The sequence below is a fragment of the Necator americanus genome, chromosome V (genome assembly GCF_031761385.1).
Source record: "Necator americanus strain Aroian chromosome V, whole genome shotgun sequence".
NCBI lineage: Eukaryota > Metazoa > Nematoda > Chromadorea > Rhabditida > Ancylostomatidae > Necator > Necator americanus.
The window spans coordinates 21,450,587-21,469,493 of record NC_087375.1 but is presented as its reverse complement, the minus strand read 5'-3'; the positions used below and the strand labels follow the sequence as shown (position 1 = coordinate 21,469,493).

The 18,907-nt window shown below is 40.9% G+C and overlaps 3 protein-coding genes across 5 annotated transcripts in view; 1 reads left to right on the top strand and 2 right to left on the bottom strand.

Moving 5' to 3' along the window:
- Positions 1 to 434: 434 nt before the first annotated feature.
- RB195_014722 (uncharacterized protein) lies at positions 435 to 7,864 on the bottom strand (the record flags this gene model as incomplete). The annotated part of the gene is made up of 5 exons (XM_064205106.1): positions 435 to 517; positions 2,988 to 3,088; positions 5,268 to 5,344; positions 7,644 to 7,768; positions 7,846 to 7,864. The coding sequence occupies 5 exons, from the start codon at positions 7,862 to 7,864 to the stop codon at positions 435 to 437; spliced, it is 405 nt and encodes a 134-aa protein (XP_064060987.1).
- Positions 7,865 to 7,978: 114 nt separating this feature from the next.
- Positions 7,979 to 18,907, bottom strand: part of RB195_014720 (uncharacterized protein) — a gene marked incomplete at both ends in the record, with an annotated part of 19,419 nt that continues 8,490 nt past the window's right edge. Inside the window, 7 exons of one of the 3 annotated variants that reach the window (XM_064205104.1) lie at positions 7,979 to 8,049; positions 8,097 to 8,259; positions 10,191 to 10,387; positions 12,702 to 12,818; positions 12,891 to 13,024; positions 13,120 to 13,147; positions 14,852 to 14,969. In XM_064205104.1, the coding sequence (XP_064060985.1) occupies positions 7,979 to 8,049; positions 8,097 to 8,259; positions 10,191 to 10,387; positions 12,702 to 12,818; positions 12,891 to 13,024; positions 13,120 to 13,147; positions 14,852 to 14,969 (828 nt within the window). Of the gene's footprint in view, positions 8,050 to 8,096; positions 8,260 to 9,832; positions 9,933 to 10,190; positions 10,388 to 12,661; positions 12,819 to 12,890; positions 13,025 to 13,115; positions 13,247 to 14,759; positions 14,985 to 18,907 lie in introns of those variants that run through there. The other 2 variants (XM_064205103.1, XM_064205102.1) reach the window with 2 other exon arrangements.
- On the top strand, positions 16,197 to 16,466 carry RB195_014721 (uncharacterized protein; the record flags this gene model as incomplete). The annotated part of the gene is made up of 1 exon (XM_064205105.1): positions 16,197 to 16,466. The coding sequence occupies one exon, from the start codon at positions 16,197 to 16,199 to the stop codon at positions 16,464 to 16,466; it is 270 nt and encodes an 89-aa protein (XP_064060984.1).

The following is an 18,907-nucleotide window of genomic DNA, read 5'->3' as shown; positions in this document are numbered from 1 at the left end:
CACCGTTCTTCTGTGACTAATTCCTCTTTCTTTTCCCTCTTCTGTTGCTTTTAAATCTCTTTCTTTCGCAAAACACGAAAGGCTGCGTATGTACACTACCTTGAAACTCCCTCAAACCCCAGACATCCAAACAGAAATCTTCTTGTCATTGATTTGACACGACTGTGGTTTCCCTCATCAGTGAGTACCAAGTACCACTTTTTCTTTTCTTTTTTGACATGTGTGGTGTATCCGTAGAATTGTGGGTGGAACTGTCTCCAACACCGACTTCTTTTCACTGTGTTTTAAATGATGTTACGGATTGTTCAAGTGAATTACTTTCGATCTTCCTAGATGCGAGGTGTATCTACAAAGAAAAGGGTTAAAGGGCAACATTTTTAACCTTTTTATTCATTTGATATACGTATGAACAGAATTGTATGTGCTCCAGCTTCCTATTTCTTCCCGAACATCGACCCTATCATTGCACCATCAACTGCACCAATCATAGCACCATCAATAGCGCCGACCACCGAACCTAAAATTTGTCTTGAATAAAATGTTCTTTTTTAGAAAAATGACAGGGGCAATAATAAAAGAATGAAGGATGAAGCGATGGCGCATCGATCCGCTTGGGATGGGTCAACGCGGTTGACTGCAGCTCGAAATCGTTCAGTCATACTAACGCGTATTGGCACAGACAATGAGCGACAGGGGCACTGATTCACGTCAGTGTTTTTATAGTTCCAAACCAGTCTGGTACCAATTTATCGATCTCGGAGGGATGAAGAGCTTGTCTGGCCTTAAGGCGTTGTTGAACCATTGACCGTCCAGTCGCAGTCAAACCTCTTGACAACTGCGTCACATCCAAAAAATGATTCACTCATTCTAGAGACTGACTGGTATCTTTGTGGGGTGATCATTCCAAATTAGAGAGTCGAATGTACTCACTGGGAATATAAGAGTTGCATGACCTGCACAGTTATACGACAGAAGTAGATCACATAACACAAGAAGGTGTTGTCGTAAGGCACAACATCAAAGCATGAACCACGTAGGTCAAATCGTCAGAAAAAGCAAACAATTTTTGGCAACATCTTCTGGTCCTTTTTTATTGATTTGCTTGAGCTGTGGTCAACATTGGTACCGATATTTATTAACAGCTAACGTTTCGGAGTTTTCGACTACGTCAGAGCCTAGAAAAATCAAAGCCATTAGTGATTTATTCTCTCGAGCGCCTTTCCCCTTCAAAAAGCATCCTAAACGGTAAGCAAACTCAAACAGCAACACATTGGCTAGTGCTCACCTTATTAGCTGTACTTGCTAACGCAACAGACCACCACCTATCACAACTACGAGTTACAGGGGTTTTTTATAGGGACCTAACGGCCCGCCCCGTAGATCAAAACCCGCACAGATTTTGATATGTGGCTAGTTCGTTTGTGGTCGCGATGACTCATCCTTCCTGTTCATTTCTGGACTTTCAGCGGTAATCCAAAATGCCTCTAGTGTTCTCCGTGCAATGATTTCGGACTCGAACGATAGTATAGTAACTTCTACCTCTATTTCGGAGTTTTGATGGTTTATTCTATGGTTTGCTCCGAGCGCCGACATGCGTTACGAAGTCTAGCTAATGAGATAAGCACCAGCCAATGTGTTGCTGTTTGAGTTTGCTTACCGTTTGGATGCTTTCTGTAGGTGACAAGGCGCTTGAAAGAATAAACCACTAGTGGCTTTGACTTTCCTAGGTTCTGACGGAGGCGAACACGTCGAAACGTTAACTGTTAATAAATATCGATACTATTATGGCTACAACTCAAGCAAATCAATAAAAAAGCTACGTATTCAGGACCATGTCGATATTTGATTATACTCGACATCGAGAAACAATTCATTTTAGATGTGAAGTTTCGCATGATATGGAAAAAAGAATAAATTTATTCTTTCTGAGCTCCTGCTGCAGATCAGGTAAGTCAGATACGAACCATGCCCAAGCAAGACACAGTCCGGAAGACTCACGCAGTCTGACAATATCAGCACGCCGACGAAGTCAAATGAGCCAAAAATAGCAATTCTTAAAGGCATCACCCCGCGAATTTGGGGTGATGTAGGTTTCAGGTGGGTTATTCCTATGCGAGATAGTAGAAAGGAATGAATCACCTTCCTCCTTAAAGGCATCACCCCACGAATCTGAGGTGGTGCGGATTTCAGGTGGAGTATTCGTATACAGGATGGGAGACTACGAAGAGGAGGGTGATTCCGTCCATTTCTTCCTAATTGCCGTAAAAAACGGCTCGGAAGATGCGGCTTCATTCGTTTTGGCGCACCGTTTTGTACAGGAGGTTCGATTGGAGCGCGCCAGTCTTGTGCGGCACCGCATCTTCCGGGCCGTTTTTTACGGCAATTAGCAAGAAATGGACGCAATTAGCTCCCTCTCCGTAGTCTCCCATCCCGTATACGAATACTCCACCTGAAATCTGCACCACCTCAGATTCGTGGGGTGATGCCTTTAATGTACGACCGTATAGACATAACCCTCCTGGAACCCGACCACACCAGATTCGTGGAGTGATGCCCTTAATGCATTTCTTAGAAATACTGCCTGCAGCGATATTTTAGTCGAAGAATGTGCGAAACATTTAGAAATGGCGATGTTCACATGATGTTCACATAATGTAGCTGTTCTGTTACCCCGCAACTGCGCTTAAGACTTCGGAATTGGTTTTCAGAGAAAATAGTCGTCATCTTATCGTCGTTGTATCAGCTGTAGCGGAAGATAGGAAGTATACTGTGCAATAAACTCTGTTGGATTATGCTTAAACACCCAACAGTTTTGTGTTGGTCACACTCCGCCGCGCTGTTCTCAACTCCCAGGGACCATTTCATTTGAGAAGTGTGCTGGGATTAATTCAGATTACAGGATATGACAACGCGAAATTAAACGAGAATCTTTCGACTAGAGCCAGATTTTGAAAAAACTCACGTGTTTTAATTAGAGTAATTCTTACCCATTCCAAATCCTCCACCCCAACCTCCATATCCGAACTGAGCTGTTGCTAGCAGAATTACAGAGAACAGAAGGGCTACCAGCTGTATAACTCGCGCCATACTGAAACACACACAAATAGATGTGATCCGCTTTAAATGTGACGACACTTGCAAAAGAAGAGAAACAAAATGATCGGTAAAAGCGTCTAGATTAATTTATGTGATTATTACAGAATCGTTATCTAAGATTATAGCAATTCACATGCGAAGTCCAATTTCCGTTTAATGAATCGATGATATAGAAGAAACCCCACGAATCTGAGGTGTTACGAATTTTAGGTGGAATATTCGTATACGGCATAGTAGATTATGGAGAGAGGGGTGATTCCGTCCGTTTCTTCCTAATTGCCATAAAAAACGTCCTGGAATAGGCGGCCTGGGGCGCGTGCACAAGGCTGGCGCGCTCCGGTCGAACTCCTTGTAGAAAATAGTGCGTTAGAACGCCCGAAGCCGTATCCTCCGTGCCGTTTTTTACGGGGATTAGGGAGAAATAGACGGAGCCATCCACTCTCCATAATCCACCGTCCCGTATACGAATACTCCACCTGAAATCCGTACCACCTCAAATTCGTGGGGTGATGTCTTTAAGACGAACTGCGGAAAGAACGGGTCGTGTATTAAAGTAGAAAATGAGAGCACTTCATTCCCATTCTTTCCATGTTGCATCTATCGGACGGTAAATAGTTTGAAGATATGTGTGCAGTATGCAGCTAATACCCTTCTTCAACTTCCGCGGACTTTTTTGGATCTTTACTAGTCAACTACCATATATTAAGGCATATTCAAAAAGGTCGGAGCAGAGATACGTAAAATTTATCCAAAAATTCTATCTGAAGAACTTAGCAGAACACGAATCTAGGGACCACACTTATATGAGTGAATACGTTCACGGTCGCGAAAAGGTAAAGAGTGGAGTGCTTCAACCACGATTGGTTCTGATGAGTCTACAGCACTAGGCAGTCTTCTATTTAAGCGTGCCCTTAGACGAACGCCTGATTACACCAACTGAGAATGTTGTAAAGCATCGTTGTAAAACTTTCGTTGTTGTCAAATAGTACACTAGGAAAGTTTCGTTGAAATTTGCACACTGAGGAAGTTTCGTTTTTCGTTTATCAAGTTCCCGGTATAACAAAAATAACGTAAAAAGTACTATGTTTGAATTTTGAGACATTTATTTATACCGGAAATTTTATCCGAAACATTAATTTTCACATTTTTTAATCAGTATGCGAATTCAAAGTTTACGCTTATATAAAACATACGAACACTTTAACGGAGGCGATCCAAGAGCAAACACTTTCTTTTTAATTTTTGAGAAAGTGAGGGACACGTTGACAGGTTTTTTTTTCCGTAGAACGTTCAAAAGTCTTAACTGCTGGAAGTGAACCGAGAAGAACTGGGTTCCATGCGTTGCACTAAATGTGGTACAGGAAAACCAAGATGTTCAGACTTCCTCACAAAGTCCTTCGAAAAAAGATTTGATGCTCCTCCGGTCCAAAAAGACAAACCGCTGGAAAATTTTGCATGTATTTGAAACAAGGGAAGGAATTACTTTTGTCTCTCCATCAATTTGAACAACGTGAGTCAAGTTGATTATATTTCCGTAGAAGACAACCATTAACATCAGATGATTTAACCCTTTAGGACCCATTGATCCCCAACAGGTTTTTCATTAGAGAGTAGTTTCGCCTTGAAAACACACAAAACAAAAACAAATACACTCAGCTTTAGGTTAGAGAAGCATACATAAGGCTGGGAAATGTTGCCAGAAAACTTCTCTCAACTTCACAATTTCTTCCAGTGATGTGCAGAGAGCTTAGTTAGAAAACCTTGACACTACAGAAGGTAGAAATCTCTGATTTTTCCTTCAGCTGGAAATTAAATAATTTTAGTTGAAGGTTTTGTCTCCTCTGAGATATCTGCTTATGGCAACTTCTATGTGGGAGCAGGGGGTGCTAAATGTATCTGCCGCCTTCAATTCCACCCTCTACCTCATTTCAACCTATGGACCTCATTTTCTGTGCTATGAGAAAGTGTATGAGGCTTTCAAAAAAGAAGACTTCATCACCATCAACACTGATGTTGAGTTTACAAGCAGGAATGGATTTGTGTTCAGAAGCAGTTTCACAGTTCACTTTGTGACCGTTTCCACTTCCGTTTCTCAGATTAATCTTCTAAAAATCAAACAAAGTCTCTCTTGAACATTTATCTCTTACCGCAATTAGGCCCAATTTCTCTACCTTCCTATCGCAGTGCCCATCACTCCTCCTACGAGTGCAGTGCCGATCGCTCCATCTATTGCGCCAAAAATGATCACCTGAATGATCATTATTGAACAGCAATACATCTTTAGTATTCGAGGACTTTGAGGATGTGCTAAAGCGACGACTACAAAAAAAATTCTGTGCGGGTTCTGATGCACGGGGTCATATGCGGCTAGCATCCTAATCGGTGGCAACGAAGCAATTCAATCTCTTGACGGCCAGCAATCTTGGCTCTTGCTTCATGGATCATCAACAAGTTGGAGAACTTGTGCAAAGTTCCGAGAATGCTCCAACTTTCACCGGATTTTAAAAATAGAAACTTCAAAGTTCAGAAAGACCTGTTCTGTCAAAGAAGAGAGCCACCGCATTACAATGCACTTCTGATGATTACTTTGGGCAGGTATAGGTTCGGACAAAAATGAGCTGTTGAAAAACTTCAATTACTAGATTAGAAAAAGCTCTGGAAAGCTAAGCAGTTTCAGTGGAAAGAGCATGTTTTTAGGTAGCGAAAGGCCATGAAACAGTGTCCAATTTCCGAACTTTTTTCTCACATGCTGCTTATCAGAAATACCAGAATAGGCCCTAATCTCGGCAGATTCTCCAAACCTCGCTGTCAAAACTGAAAATTTATTTCACATCCTGCCATAGGTTAGTGTTACCGTTATTCTGAAAGAAGTTATTCTAAAACCATTATTCAAGAGATGATTCGTAGCATAACTTTACCTTTTTCCTATAATTTACGGTTAGGCGTGCATACTTTTAACTAACTGAGACATACTGCCACACTTTTTGTACAACTAAAAATATTTGTAGTTGTTTCTCGAGTCCAATTTGACCATTTGCTCGATCAGCCTGTCCACCCCACAAATCCATAACAAGTTTTCCTTTGTAATATACAGCGAGTGCAGCTCCATCGTGTTCCAATTTATCCGTAAAATTTTTCTCGATGTGTGAGGATCATGTCGATAGTGATCTCATTCTTTCCGTTCTGACCAAATTCCGGCCAATATTTTATAACTTTATCCGAGTAGTCACATCCTTTGTTGTATACTTTTAACGCCATGCAAATTGCTGCCACACTTTTTGTACAACTAAAAATATTTGTAATTGGGCTGATCGAGCAAATGGTCGAAATTGGACTCGAGAAACAATTACAAATATTTTTAGTTGTACAAAAAGTGTGGCAGCAATTTGCATGGCGTTAAAAGTATACAACAAAGAATGTGACTAACTGAGACATGGTTTCAGTTCCAGCGGAAATGTGCAAATTTATCTACGTTAGATAAATCTCATCTTATCTTATTTTTTCTAGATAAGCCTTTTATTCAGTTTCCTCTGCCTCCTCAGTCCCACATCCCTAGCCAGCATTGCTCCACCATGCAGTTGTCTTCGTAGCATGCGGCACGAGAGGCAAGACAGGAGTAAGAAAGCAAAACGCAGGAACCATATTATTGGCGGAAATCCAATTTTTAAACAAAAAAGACAGCTAAATAACCAAACAAATTTCCCCAGCAACAAGTCCTTTTAACCGCTGTAGCACTTTCCTGGAGAGGGTAGGACATATTTCTGCAGAATGTCTCATTTTCAAGGGATATAACTTGCTTGCAGATTCCGAGAAATATTGCTTTTGTTGAGGAATTGTGATCCTATTTCCAGCGACGCTAAATATGGAACCATTGGGCTATGAAAGCTATTCTGTTCCTTAAGCTAATCTGCGTAGTCATTGCAGCCTCTCTATACCGAGTTGAGTGAGTCAAATAAACCTAGTTTTATTTCCTGAATTACTCGCTCGGAGAAAAAGACTGCAGAGGCAGCAGAAACCGTAGATGAGGCGATTAGATGAAAAGGTGTCGCTGGCGCAGTTCGTGGACAAAAATCGCGGTGACCTTGAGCAAAGACGTTATTTCATCGAAGAGGGCACTGACATTTGGCCAGTGAAGAAAAAAACACCTATTTGTTTTCGTTGAAAAGACGACTAGTCTTGCATTGGGAGATACACCAGCCACTTTGTCGAACTGTAGAATGAAAAGTAGGGTCTGAGGGCATTGTCTGTGCAAAAAAAAGTCTCATTTTTTCGATAAAAAGGCTGTTTGAAGTTGTGTTAACAAAAAGAGTATCGGAAAAGTAAATATATTTGCGACCAGTGACCATACTTAATTTGATTACTTGGGAAGAAGCCTGAAAAAATAGCATAAAGAACATCCTTCGCAAGTACGTAGAAAGAAAAAAAACACTTTCTACAAACGAAGAATGAATCCCAATCCTGGATCTCCTACTTCACTCTGAATCTGACTATTCCGCTTGGGATGTGCCAAAGCGTTTTACAGCCGACCATCAAATCAGTGTTCTTACCATCCCCGACAGGCCTGGTTCCAGTTTTATCCACCACGGAGGGATGAAAGGCTTGGGAGGCACGGTTCGAACCTGCGACCGTACGGCCATACCGGACCTCTTATCGAGAGCGCTACACCCGCTCCCTATGGAAATAATAAATGCAGAAATATCTTAGTTATCAGAAATGTGAAATCCTTGTGCTGACATTGAGCCCACTAACACAATTTCCATCTTCGCATTGAATCTTCTTTATTTAGAAAAAAAATTGTGTCTAAAAGGAGCCGTAACGAAGGAACAAGTGCTCTACAGAAATTATTCATAAAAAATTGACATGGTTGCTTCAGATTGGTTGATCATTTCCCAGCCAATGCGCCGACAAGTCCACCAATCGCTGCGCCAGCAAGGGCACCTCTGGCAACTTGTCCTGAAAGCTCCGGGAAGTTTTCTCGCTCCTGTTCATCAAGTCTTTACCTCTTCGATAACCGTATCCGTATCCATAGCCGTATCCGGGGTACCAATAGTATGGTGAGTAACCGTAGTAATAGGAATACTGAGCAATGCCTGGTGAGCAGAACAGTGCGAGAACGGTAACGAATAGAAGTGAATAGTTCATTTTCTTTCTTGGGAAGAGAATCTGCAATTATAAAAAATCAAATTGTGAATTTTTATGAAACAAAAACGCCAGAAATCTACTGTCGCTTGTTGGTTTGTGAACTGTATTTGAGTTCTGTTTCTGAATAATAATAACTTCAACTTATTCCGTTTCAAACATGTCCAACGATGTTTACCCTCTTTTTTCACGAAACTCAAACACTCGAAACTCTTCTCCTTTGACCAGATTTTTGAAAGTTATTGATAAGTAGTAAACGATTAAGACTATTTGAAAGATTGAGATGTTGCGAAACGTGCAAGATTCAGCATCCCCTTGCTGATTTTCCCTTAACGACATCACCCCACGAGTTTGGATTGGTACGGATTTCCGGTGGAGTAGTCGTATACGGGATTGTGGGGAGGAGGGTGACTCCGTTCATTTCTTCCTAATTGCCGTAGAAAACGGCCCGGAAGATACGGCTTAGAGCGTTCCGGCGCACTGTTTTCTGCAAAGAGTTCGATTGGAGCGCGCCAGCCCTGTGTGGCGCCGCATCTTCCGGGCGGTTTTTTACGGCAACTGGGAAGAAATGGACGGAACCACACCCTTCTCCATAATCTGCTATTCCGCTTACTCCATCTGAAACCTGCACCACTCAGATTCGTGGTATGCTGCCCTTAACATAAAATATCATTGGTTAAATAACAAAAACAAAATAGCTCATAATTTAAAAAAAAGTTTACATAAGAATCGATTCTTAAGTCGTGAAATGCTTGCTTGCTTCTACAGTTCTGAATTTGATTTTGCAAATTTCGAAGAGTCCAATGGAATTTTCGCGAAGGTTCAGAAGAATAATAAAAATAAACAACAGACTCCGGAACGCCTTGAAGATGACAAAGTGTAAATGAACACGGAGAACGTTTGTAAGGTCACCGTTTTGGTTTAAAGTAACTAATTTGAACCGTTTTCCTTTATAAGAAAACTGTCCTCGCCAAATTTATGTCCAGTGTGTTCAGTTTATAGTAAGAATAAACGGCCATTGGTCTTCGCTATTCTGAGAAGTTTTTCCCATTTTCTTCCAGAAATCAGCCAAACATTGATTTCCAAGTTTTGTTTTTCTTTCTACCAAAACCCTGGTATGGCTTGATGTGATCATGAGGAACTAATTATTGAGGGCCCGATATTACAAATGTGGCCTGAGTAGCTAAGGTTTGTCTTGAATCTAAAACCACCATAAACGTGCTGTCCAATCACGAATCAATCTGCAAGGGGAAGCGAAAATTCTACGGCATGGTGAAAGACTTCCCTTTTTTGGAAAGTTGTTACTGCTCATTTATTTTAGCGCGCCGTGCAGAGTTGTGATAAAATACGCTGTTTTTTTTTTGTCAAAAAAGGTTTCAATAGCCGGCATCATTTGCTTCAACAGCTCGCATACATCATTGGTGCAAGTAGTCTGATTCTATTGCAGAAATCTAAGCTTTTTCCCTATAAAATTGGAGCAGCGACATTTTAAAATTCACGATACGGCCTTGGTTCCCTCTCGCACTTCTACGATTTACATATGCAGTTACTGAATTATTAACTACCCTTGGTATAAGCAGGATTACTGTTTTATGACCTGTTTGAATTGTGGATTGGGACGACGAGGTGACAGATCATCAAAAATGAGACGATGGGCTAAACTCATTTTGATTTTGAAAGATAATGCGCTCCAGAAGCTAAAAAGAAGAAAATAAAAGAGTAAAAAAATAAAAAAAAGAGAAAAGAAAATAAAAGAGTAAGAAAATAAGAAAAAAAGAAAAAAGAAAATCCAAAAAATCTCGTGGCAAAAAATAAATATCTAAAAAAATAAATATTCACGTAATCACAATTCTCTTTTCAACGTTCTGATGCAGCTATGGATTAAGCATACGAGAAGATTTGAGGAACAGTTAATTTCAAAGTAGTTTAATTTAGTAGCTTTAGCTGGAACCGACCTCGTGACGCTTCAAAAATTTTGTTCTGCGATAGTGTTCTCTAACGATCAACGGCAACAGGAATGTGTTCGATGTCAGGATTGCTCCAGTGGTGGAGAGAAGCTTTGGGGTAGAGCTGCTAGCATTAGTGTGAAGAGCAACCCGGAACACGTCCAGAGCTTCGATGCCTTCAAAGCTCCCAGAGTGATCAATTAATGCTAAAAAACAACGATTGGATGAATTGTGCACCCGGTTCAAGTCAGAATTTGAGCATTGTTCGATGCACTATCATACAGCGCGTTTTTTTCCTTCTAATCGGACATTTTGCACTTTTATGGCCTTGTTTTCAAATTCAACGGCACCTTTGTTTGGAACGCAAATTTCCAAAAATGATAACATTTTTTCACAACTACAGCGTTTCGCATCAAAACAACTAACGGGGACTCATTCATCTGACAGAGAAATTGGCTGCAACAAACAAATGAACGAACGTATAGAGAATTTCAAGAAGAGTTCGATAATCTCTTGTCGACTGCGCTGCACCCGTCACACTATGACCGTATTGCATCATTCATCGAGACGTTTTTGTCACCTGAACGTTCTCGCGGGTTCATGAAGCACAAGTTATTTAAGCCCAGATCAGAACGCTACTGCTATTTTGCCTGACAGCAACTACTGCGGAAAGACTCAAAGAACATCTGCTGCGCAGCAGAAAACGCGCCAAGAAAATTGTGTTTTCGAAGAACGTTTTACGGAATAAATCACAAGGGAACGTCCAACTATGCGATAGCTTCACTTTTTCGAGTCTGTGTAGTGGAAGGTGAAAGCTTGCACCAAAGTTCTCTGGAGAAGACATTTTGGCCACCTGAACCTTGTCCCATTACAACATCTTTGGCGAGCAACACCCCTGCCAAACAAAGAACGAAAGATTTGAAAAAAAAAAAAACATTCTAATCCTGAGTTGCATCGGCATCTATGCACTATAGAGTGCTAAATGTGGGAGTTTCTTGAACAGCTTGAATTTAAAGATTTTCTAAAATTTATTGTCAATTAATTCCCGGAAATTTCCCTGACGGTCTAGATTTTATGCAGTAGCCACGGACGCTTGCTCACTTGCGGCTATCGCTTCAAACTCTCCAAGATCGAACAGTCGTCGAAAGAGTCCCAACGGGTGTCCTGAATACGCCGTTGCTGAAAACAGTTTGGAGCGAAGACGGAGACGGTGTGTCAGGCAGAAAGAGAAATTGCATTCATTCTTATTTACCCATTTGTACATGGTTGACCACGTGTGTATGAACGAAGCATCCAAGGAACAAACAACACAAATATACGCTGCAAAATTTGAGCCGTAGTGCAACGCGGATAATTAAGAAGTCTAGGCCAGCTTTGTTAACGAAAAGTATATTAATATCCAGGGGTAGTGAAGCCAATCTTAAATGTTGGACAAGAACCATCACAGGATCATTTCTCTTTCGCCTTAGGAAAAGATGTTTGAAATCAAACAGAATTCACATTCCAGGATGAAGCACCATGTACTGCAATACATTCTAATCCTCAAGGGCTGATCGTGAGTTTCCTCGTAAAGATAATCTGAAATTTTTCCAGTCTGCTATAACTCCTTGCTCTTGAAGATTATGATAACAGTGCCATACTTTAATCGTCATTTATTTGTTTGAATCGAGCGTCGGTGTTGCAGGCTTTTAGTAGCGTGTGTAGATCATTTGTCATAAGACGACTAAACAAATAAAGCATTTTCACGGTCGCTTATGGAGCGATCATGAAGCAATATTTACAGAATTTGAGGTCAGGTGCTACAGGAAGACCTGGGTTTTTGATTCCGTTAGCTTTTGCTAAAGGAACAGAACACAATGTGCAACCTCTGACTAAATTGTAATGTTTAGTTGTTTATTCCGTGGCAAACGAAACAGCATCATTTTCTACTGCCACAACAACCACCCCGAGGAACCCAAGCTGTTGCGATATGCAAACATCCTTGAATGAAAGCACAGACTGTAGAGGTAGTCTGAAGAGGTTTGACTTACAATTAGATGTAGATAAAAAAAAAGAAGAAAAATTGTAAAATGAGCGGAGGAGAATATTCCTAGCCACTAAATCTTCCACAGAATCGACGGAGCACCCAAATATGTAGACACATCATTGGAGAACTCCTTTTCTATCTTACAACAAGCTCACCTATAACCATTCCATAATCTCCGTGTACGCTCTGTTTTTTGAAATATGAAGAGCGAGTTCTATGGTCCAGTAAGCTTTTTGGAACTGCATATCAGAATTTTCCTTAGCATACAAGAAATCAGCTGACTGGAAAAGTTTATCCATCTTTACTCTCACAAACACACAAACTTACACTTGCCCATTTACGAATCTTTTTACCATCTTATTTTTTTTTACAAAAAAACCCTCAAACCAAGTTAACGAACAAAAATGATACTATTAAAATACTTATGCACATACATGGCTGTGGGAGAAACTACTTCTTCTTCTTCTTCCCAAACAACAATCCGAACGCTGTACCCATTAAAGCTCCTCCGACAATGCTTTCCACTGAACCAGGCTGCGGATCATATCCGTACACATATCCATAAGGCTGATAAATAGGATATGGTGGTGGTGGTACGGGAGGTGGAATTCCTTTGCAAAAAAGCACAAACTTTAGGAAAGATGATGATGACTCCAAACCAGTCGTGGAGCTAAGAAACTGACCATAACCGTACTCGAAACCGTAGATGGCACCATACTGTGCGTAGCCGCTGGCAAAGAAAGAAGCCAACAAAATTTGTAACACTATTTTCATTGATACGGAATTTGGTAAAAGTTTCTCCGGAGTAGATGACTTTCTAAATTAAAAGCAACCTTTTTCGACGCTGTTGGACATAAAAGTGAATGTAAAAGAAGAAAAGCACTGTTGATAAAACATTCTCCACCAACTGACAGCAGGAGATGAGAGTGTCGATCGAATCCTTAAAAACAGAACCGGACAAAAATTGTCGAACAACAGATGTGCTCAGGGCTAATCGCATGTCATTCCCGACCTCGTACCAGTTCGAGGCATGACGCATCTAACTTACTGCAGTAAATATTCAATATTGTGTGATCGAACAGCATGAGTATTTACGTAATCTGTAGGCACGGAAAGGTGCAACTCAATGGTGCTTTGTATTCAAACGCAACGATCTTTCTCATTTAAAAGCGTTATTCACTTCGAAGAGATTATGAAACGACTTGATTGTGATCACAGCTACGTTGGTGATCCACTCAAGAACCAAGCGTGACCTTAAGAGAGGTTTTCGATGTTGAGTTCTCTTCAACAGCAGCTAGGGATTGCGACGTAGCTTGCGAATGTCGCGACATCCAGTGTTAATGTACGGGCATCAGTTTACGTAACGATGCAACCTATTATCTCCATAGGATTTACGAGATGAAACTGCGTGATACAGATTTTATTAGCCGTACAGTTGTAAGAAGTTGCTTCATCGGTTGGCTGATAAAATAAAGGGCTTATAAGTAGAGATATGCTCCGGGTGTTCTTGATGCCCTTAATTTCTGGATTGGTCGTTGGTAATTAGCAGGTTTTCCTGTGAGAGTTGCATGCTACTGAATCTGGAAAGTTCTTCCGAGAATAACGTTTAACTTCCTCAAACACTGTCTTTACATAGTCCAATGTCGTTCGTCGTGAAGACGGAAGCACCGTTATACTCCGTTTATTTGCCTTTATAATATCTTAGAAAATGCTTGGAAGATAGGTAACGCAAAAATGTTGGCGATACTATTGATGAAATCAAAATTTTGGATTCGACGTGTATGTTGTTTCATACTACCGTTGACAATGTTAGACCCAGAGGACGTTCTGTAGGAGGACTCAGATTTCAACCTCATCATCGTTTTCGTAGGTCTAAAATGGCTCGATGACTTTTGACTTTGTACTTCATAATTGATGAAAGCTGATACTCGAATTTGATCCTAGGCAGAAGGTTCATAAGCGATAGGAGCAGTTGTGGCGCAGTCGGGAAGGGGTTCGGCTGTGAATGAATAATTGATGCTTCAAAACTGCCCTAGTCTCAGTCATGGTTTTCGTAGCGTAGCGTAGTGGTAGATAAATTGGTACTAGATTTGTTTGAAAGGAAAAACACTAATTTGTTACACCGACTCGCCGCCCCAAGTCACTGAAAGTGATGCAACCTGAAGCCATTTTGCATTGAAGTCAATCACGTAGGCGCATTTCCATAGTGACTTACCAATGTTGTGCACCGTTGACCAATATCTGGAGATGCGCCCTTGATTCTTCGTCCCGCATATTATATCCTTCACTTTATGATGGTTTTGACTACAATTAGCAGAGTCATAGAAATCACTTTTGATAAATGTCGTCAATTTTATACACTGCCCACCTCGCCTATTTCTTGTTATTCAACGAGCGTGACTGCGATCCCTGTCGCCCACAAGAGCTAAACGTGAGCTCACTCTCATCGTTCTATTCGCTTCTTACTAAAAAGCAGTTTATTTTATTCTGTAGAGCAACTCATGCAATTTCAGCATACTCTATAACAACTGTACCGGCTCCGGCTAAGGCTCTCAGCTGGTTGTTGTCAACATCGGATGGCCGGCCACCGCTCTCGTCTTCTTCAAGGCTGTCGCCACCGCTGCGAAATTTCTTGAACCACTACCGCGTTCGTTAGTGGTTCCGGGCCCAAACGCTTCATTGATACTGCGACCCGTCTCGGCAGCTTTTTGGCCTGGCTTAAACCGAAACAAGAAACTCGTGTGAATTTGCCGATTGTCCATGCTGTATTTGAAGTCCTAGAAAAAAAGAGATCAATTATCTAGAAACAAAACGAATATAGCTACTAGAACGAAAAACGTACTTTAAAGTACTATATAAAGTCAAAGTATTATAACAAAATTCTATCTAAAAAAATAATCGTCAAAAGTCGTCGACTAATAAAATATAAGTAGCAAAAACCGCAAGAACTTTCTTGACAACCTAATGCGTTGGTAAGAGCAAAATCTGTGGTCATAATGTACTTTCAAAGGTACGCGTGTGGCTCAGTGATCGCAAGACAGGCAAGATAAAACACTGAATTGACTCACATCGACTGCCCGCTACAAGTCATTTTAAAGGCATCACCCCACGAATCTGAGGTGGTGCAGATTTCAGGTGGAGTATTTTCATAAGGGATAGTAGATTATGGAGAGGAGGGTGATTCCGTCCATTTCTTCCTAATTGCCGTAAAAACCCGTCCGGGAGATTCGACGCCGCACAAGGCTGGCGCGCTCCAGTCGAACTCCTTGTAGAAAATAGTGCGTCAGAACGCCCGAAGCCATATCTTCCGGGCCGTTTTTTACGGCAATTAGGAAGAAATGGACGGAATCACCCTTCTCCATAAGCTACGATCCCGTATACGTATACTCCACCTGAAATCCGTACCACCTCAGATTCGTGGAGTGATGCCTTTAAGACTGCACATACATTCATAAACAAATCTCAAGCGATTTTGAGCTGAGGTCGAATGACACAACCACATTGCGCAACGCCGTGCACTTTAACCTTCAGTTTTAAATTTTTGACTTGCATTTTCATTCCAGCTCATCTTCGAAGAAATCCTCGATTATTCGATGAGTGAAACAAATTCGTAGTAGTCCTTAAATGAATGAATTCACCTAGTAGGAAGTACGCACGCATTTTTCCCAGTAGAAAAAAAAACTACTAAACCTTCAAGGAACCTCCTCGTATGTAATGTAGGTGCAGTCATATTCGTCGTGCCAGGCTTCCACCCAACCATTTAAGGTGTCAAATTTAGTCTCGTATTTCATCGATGCAATTAAGCTTTTTAACGTTGAGGAGGTGCACGAAAGAGCAGAGGTAATCTATGATTAACCTTGAAGGCAGCATATGAATAAGGACGACAGGATATCTCTGGAAAAGATAAAATTAAGGGTGTGGGTCACAACTATGAGCTCTTCCACGCTACATTGCTCCTAGTTGCGCTGAAAAGGGGAAAGGTTCCGTCGATGGATATTCCTAGCGAGCCACCTAGCAATGTGTCACATATGCGAGCACAGGCACAAGCGCCTCGTCATTCAAAGGGGAGGGGGACTGCGTCAACAGCTAAAAGATTTTCCGCTGACTTGGACACACGAGACGTTGTTAGATGGTTCGTAGGAAAATCTGATCGACAAGATCGTTTACTCCGCGTCATTATTCAGGACAAGAAGGAGGAATTGAGCGTGATGACACTTATACTTGTGGCACCAACCCTAGTTTTCGTGGAGAAATGCTAACGTGATCAATTTCGAGAGATGCTATAAGAAAAAAAACTAAGTAGGATGCAAAAGAATCGCATTCGTTTCATGCGAGATCAGAGGGAATCCAAGCCAGCTCAAGCGGTTTCTAGGAAACATGTGTAGAAATATAAGTTATTTCTGAAGGAAAGGGAATTTTTAGAGAAGCGATGTGTGATTGAAAGTTGTCTCAAACTGATTTTAAAAAATACACTAGAACTTATGACCAATGGAGAACAGCAATTCAGTTTTTCTTTTTTGAGTTAATGGTTTAATTACTAAATCTAGGCAGTCACTTGGAACTTTAGATCTACCCTTTCCCACTAAAAAAACTAAGGAATGTGGATCTATTCAATTTCTTTTAGACTTATTAGAATTGAATTAATAATTGAGTTCAAATCTGCCGCCTTTCATTGTGAAAGTGAATTAAATGGCAAATCTTGCTGCTGCTTACTTTACTGCTATTGAAAGAAACGACACTCAAAATGGGGAAGAAAAATTCGCAAAATTTCCCTCAGTTTCTGACAGTTTCTGAATAACTCTGTTTAAATCCTATGAATATTCTATTAGGAGTGGGTGTGGCGCAGTCGGTTGGAGCCACACGATCGATGGTTCGATACCGCCCTTGAGCAAACTAAGCCTTTCACCCTCTCGGGGTCGATAAATTAGCACCTTGTGATTTGTTTCGGAAGACAAAAACACTAACTTGCTAACTGCTGGCAACCGGAATTCATCGTATAGGCCAACACGCGTTTCAAAAACTCAACGTTTACGAATTACAGTAAAACGGCGTATCAATCCACTTGGGATGCGGTGGCGCATGTGACTTTATTCTTTATCCCTTTTTAATATTCTGTTGTAAGCTTAGAATTCTATTATAAGCTCATAGGGCAGTTAGCTTTCAGGTTTCCAAGGCCAACATTGGCGTTGTGTTACTTGCTTCCTTGTTCGTGTTTTGCATTTGTTTAAAATCTCTGTTCTAAGGAAAAAACCGTGAAGTGCTCAAGGAAAGCTGCGGTAAGGGATACGATCATCGATCTGCTGATGTTGACATTTTACCGTGTGATTAGCGATGACTTCGCTCACTGAGCACTGCACAAATAGTGTTGTGTTTGAATGTGTGTACGCGTATGTGTCTGCGTGTGCATGTTGATTTACGCATATTATTGAACAAGTGTCGCTCCCGAATTCACTTCCGATCCTGTGGAATTCAGTGGATTCGCGAGAAAACATAGGATAGTCACCATCGTCTTACCCTCTTTTGCCGTATATGACCCCATCGGTTCGCAAAACAGCAATCAGGTTTTCGCCACAAAAATATCTGGGAACTAGTGGAAAAGAAAAAGGTGACGTCAGTGGCGAGTACTGTAAATGTATGACGCATAACATGAATCGCGGGTCTCCGTCTAAGCGTTGTGCTTGTTGACATTTTTTCTCAAGCTGCCGTGAAATCGGGCAATTCACTTGATCGGGATTTAGAGTTCAATGAGAAGCGGAGGTACTTTTCAACAGGCTTTTTCCGACTGGATGTGTTACTCTGAGGAAAGAGTTCTAAAAATTAGCAATTTCTTCTCATTGCACTGCAGAAGGAATGAAAGTCGTACCATAAATGTTCTCCACCGTAAATCCTTCAGAACAAAACGAGAGAGTGCCACTACACATAAAATCCATGAAGGGCTTATGATTTTTTTAGAATTTTATTCATGACCATTTCTGAGGCAGGCAGAAATCCACGGGTGAAAACTAGATATGGAGGAGTTTGATGACAATTCATGTAACTCTCGTTCTTGTCACGCAGTTTTCCTAAAAAAAAGCAATTCAGCTAGATAAGCGGCGAATTCACACAATTCTTCCAGGCCGTTTTTTAGAGCAATTAGGAAGAAATGGACGGAATCACAACTCTCTCCATAGTCTCCCATCCCGTATACGAATACTCCACCTGAAATCAACAAACACAAACAAATTACGAAGCAAATCATGGATCAGGGCGTTGGATTAACTTGCACTCTGCACTATTCTGCTCAACAATTTAGATTCAATATACATTACTCTGCTTGTGAACACTACATTTTCATTAATTTAGTTTGAACAGTAAGTTTCGAACGTGATGACGAAGAATGTTGGGGTGGATTTTAGTCATTTCCAAAAATGTTGCACAGTGTTGGAAGTTTTCAGAATTGTAGAGGGTGCTCCACCGTTTTCTACATCCTGCTTTTTTATTTGAATTGTTCCTAAGGGGTATGCAATTTTACGTTATTTGTGAACTTGTGATGCTTTTCGTAAAATCCCTCCTTTTGCATTGTGTCAATTCCTCAACTGTTCATTTGATTTGATTTGATTTGATTTTTTTTGCTAACTTACGTCGTCATAGAAGGATTTACAACAGTTTCACTTTTTTTTCTTTAGAACCAGTTCAGCTCCGTTAGACCTTATTTAATGTT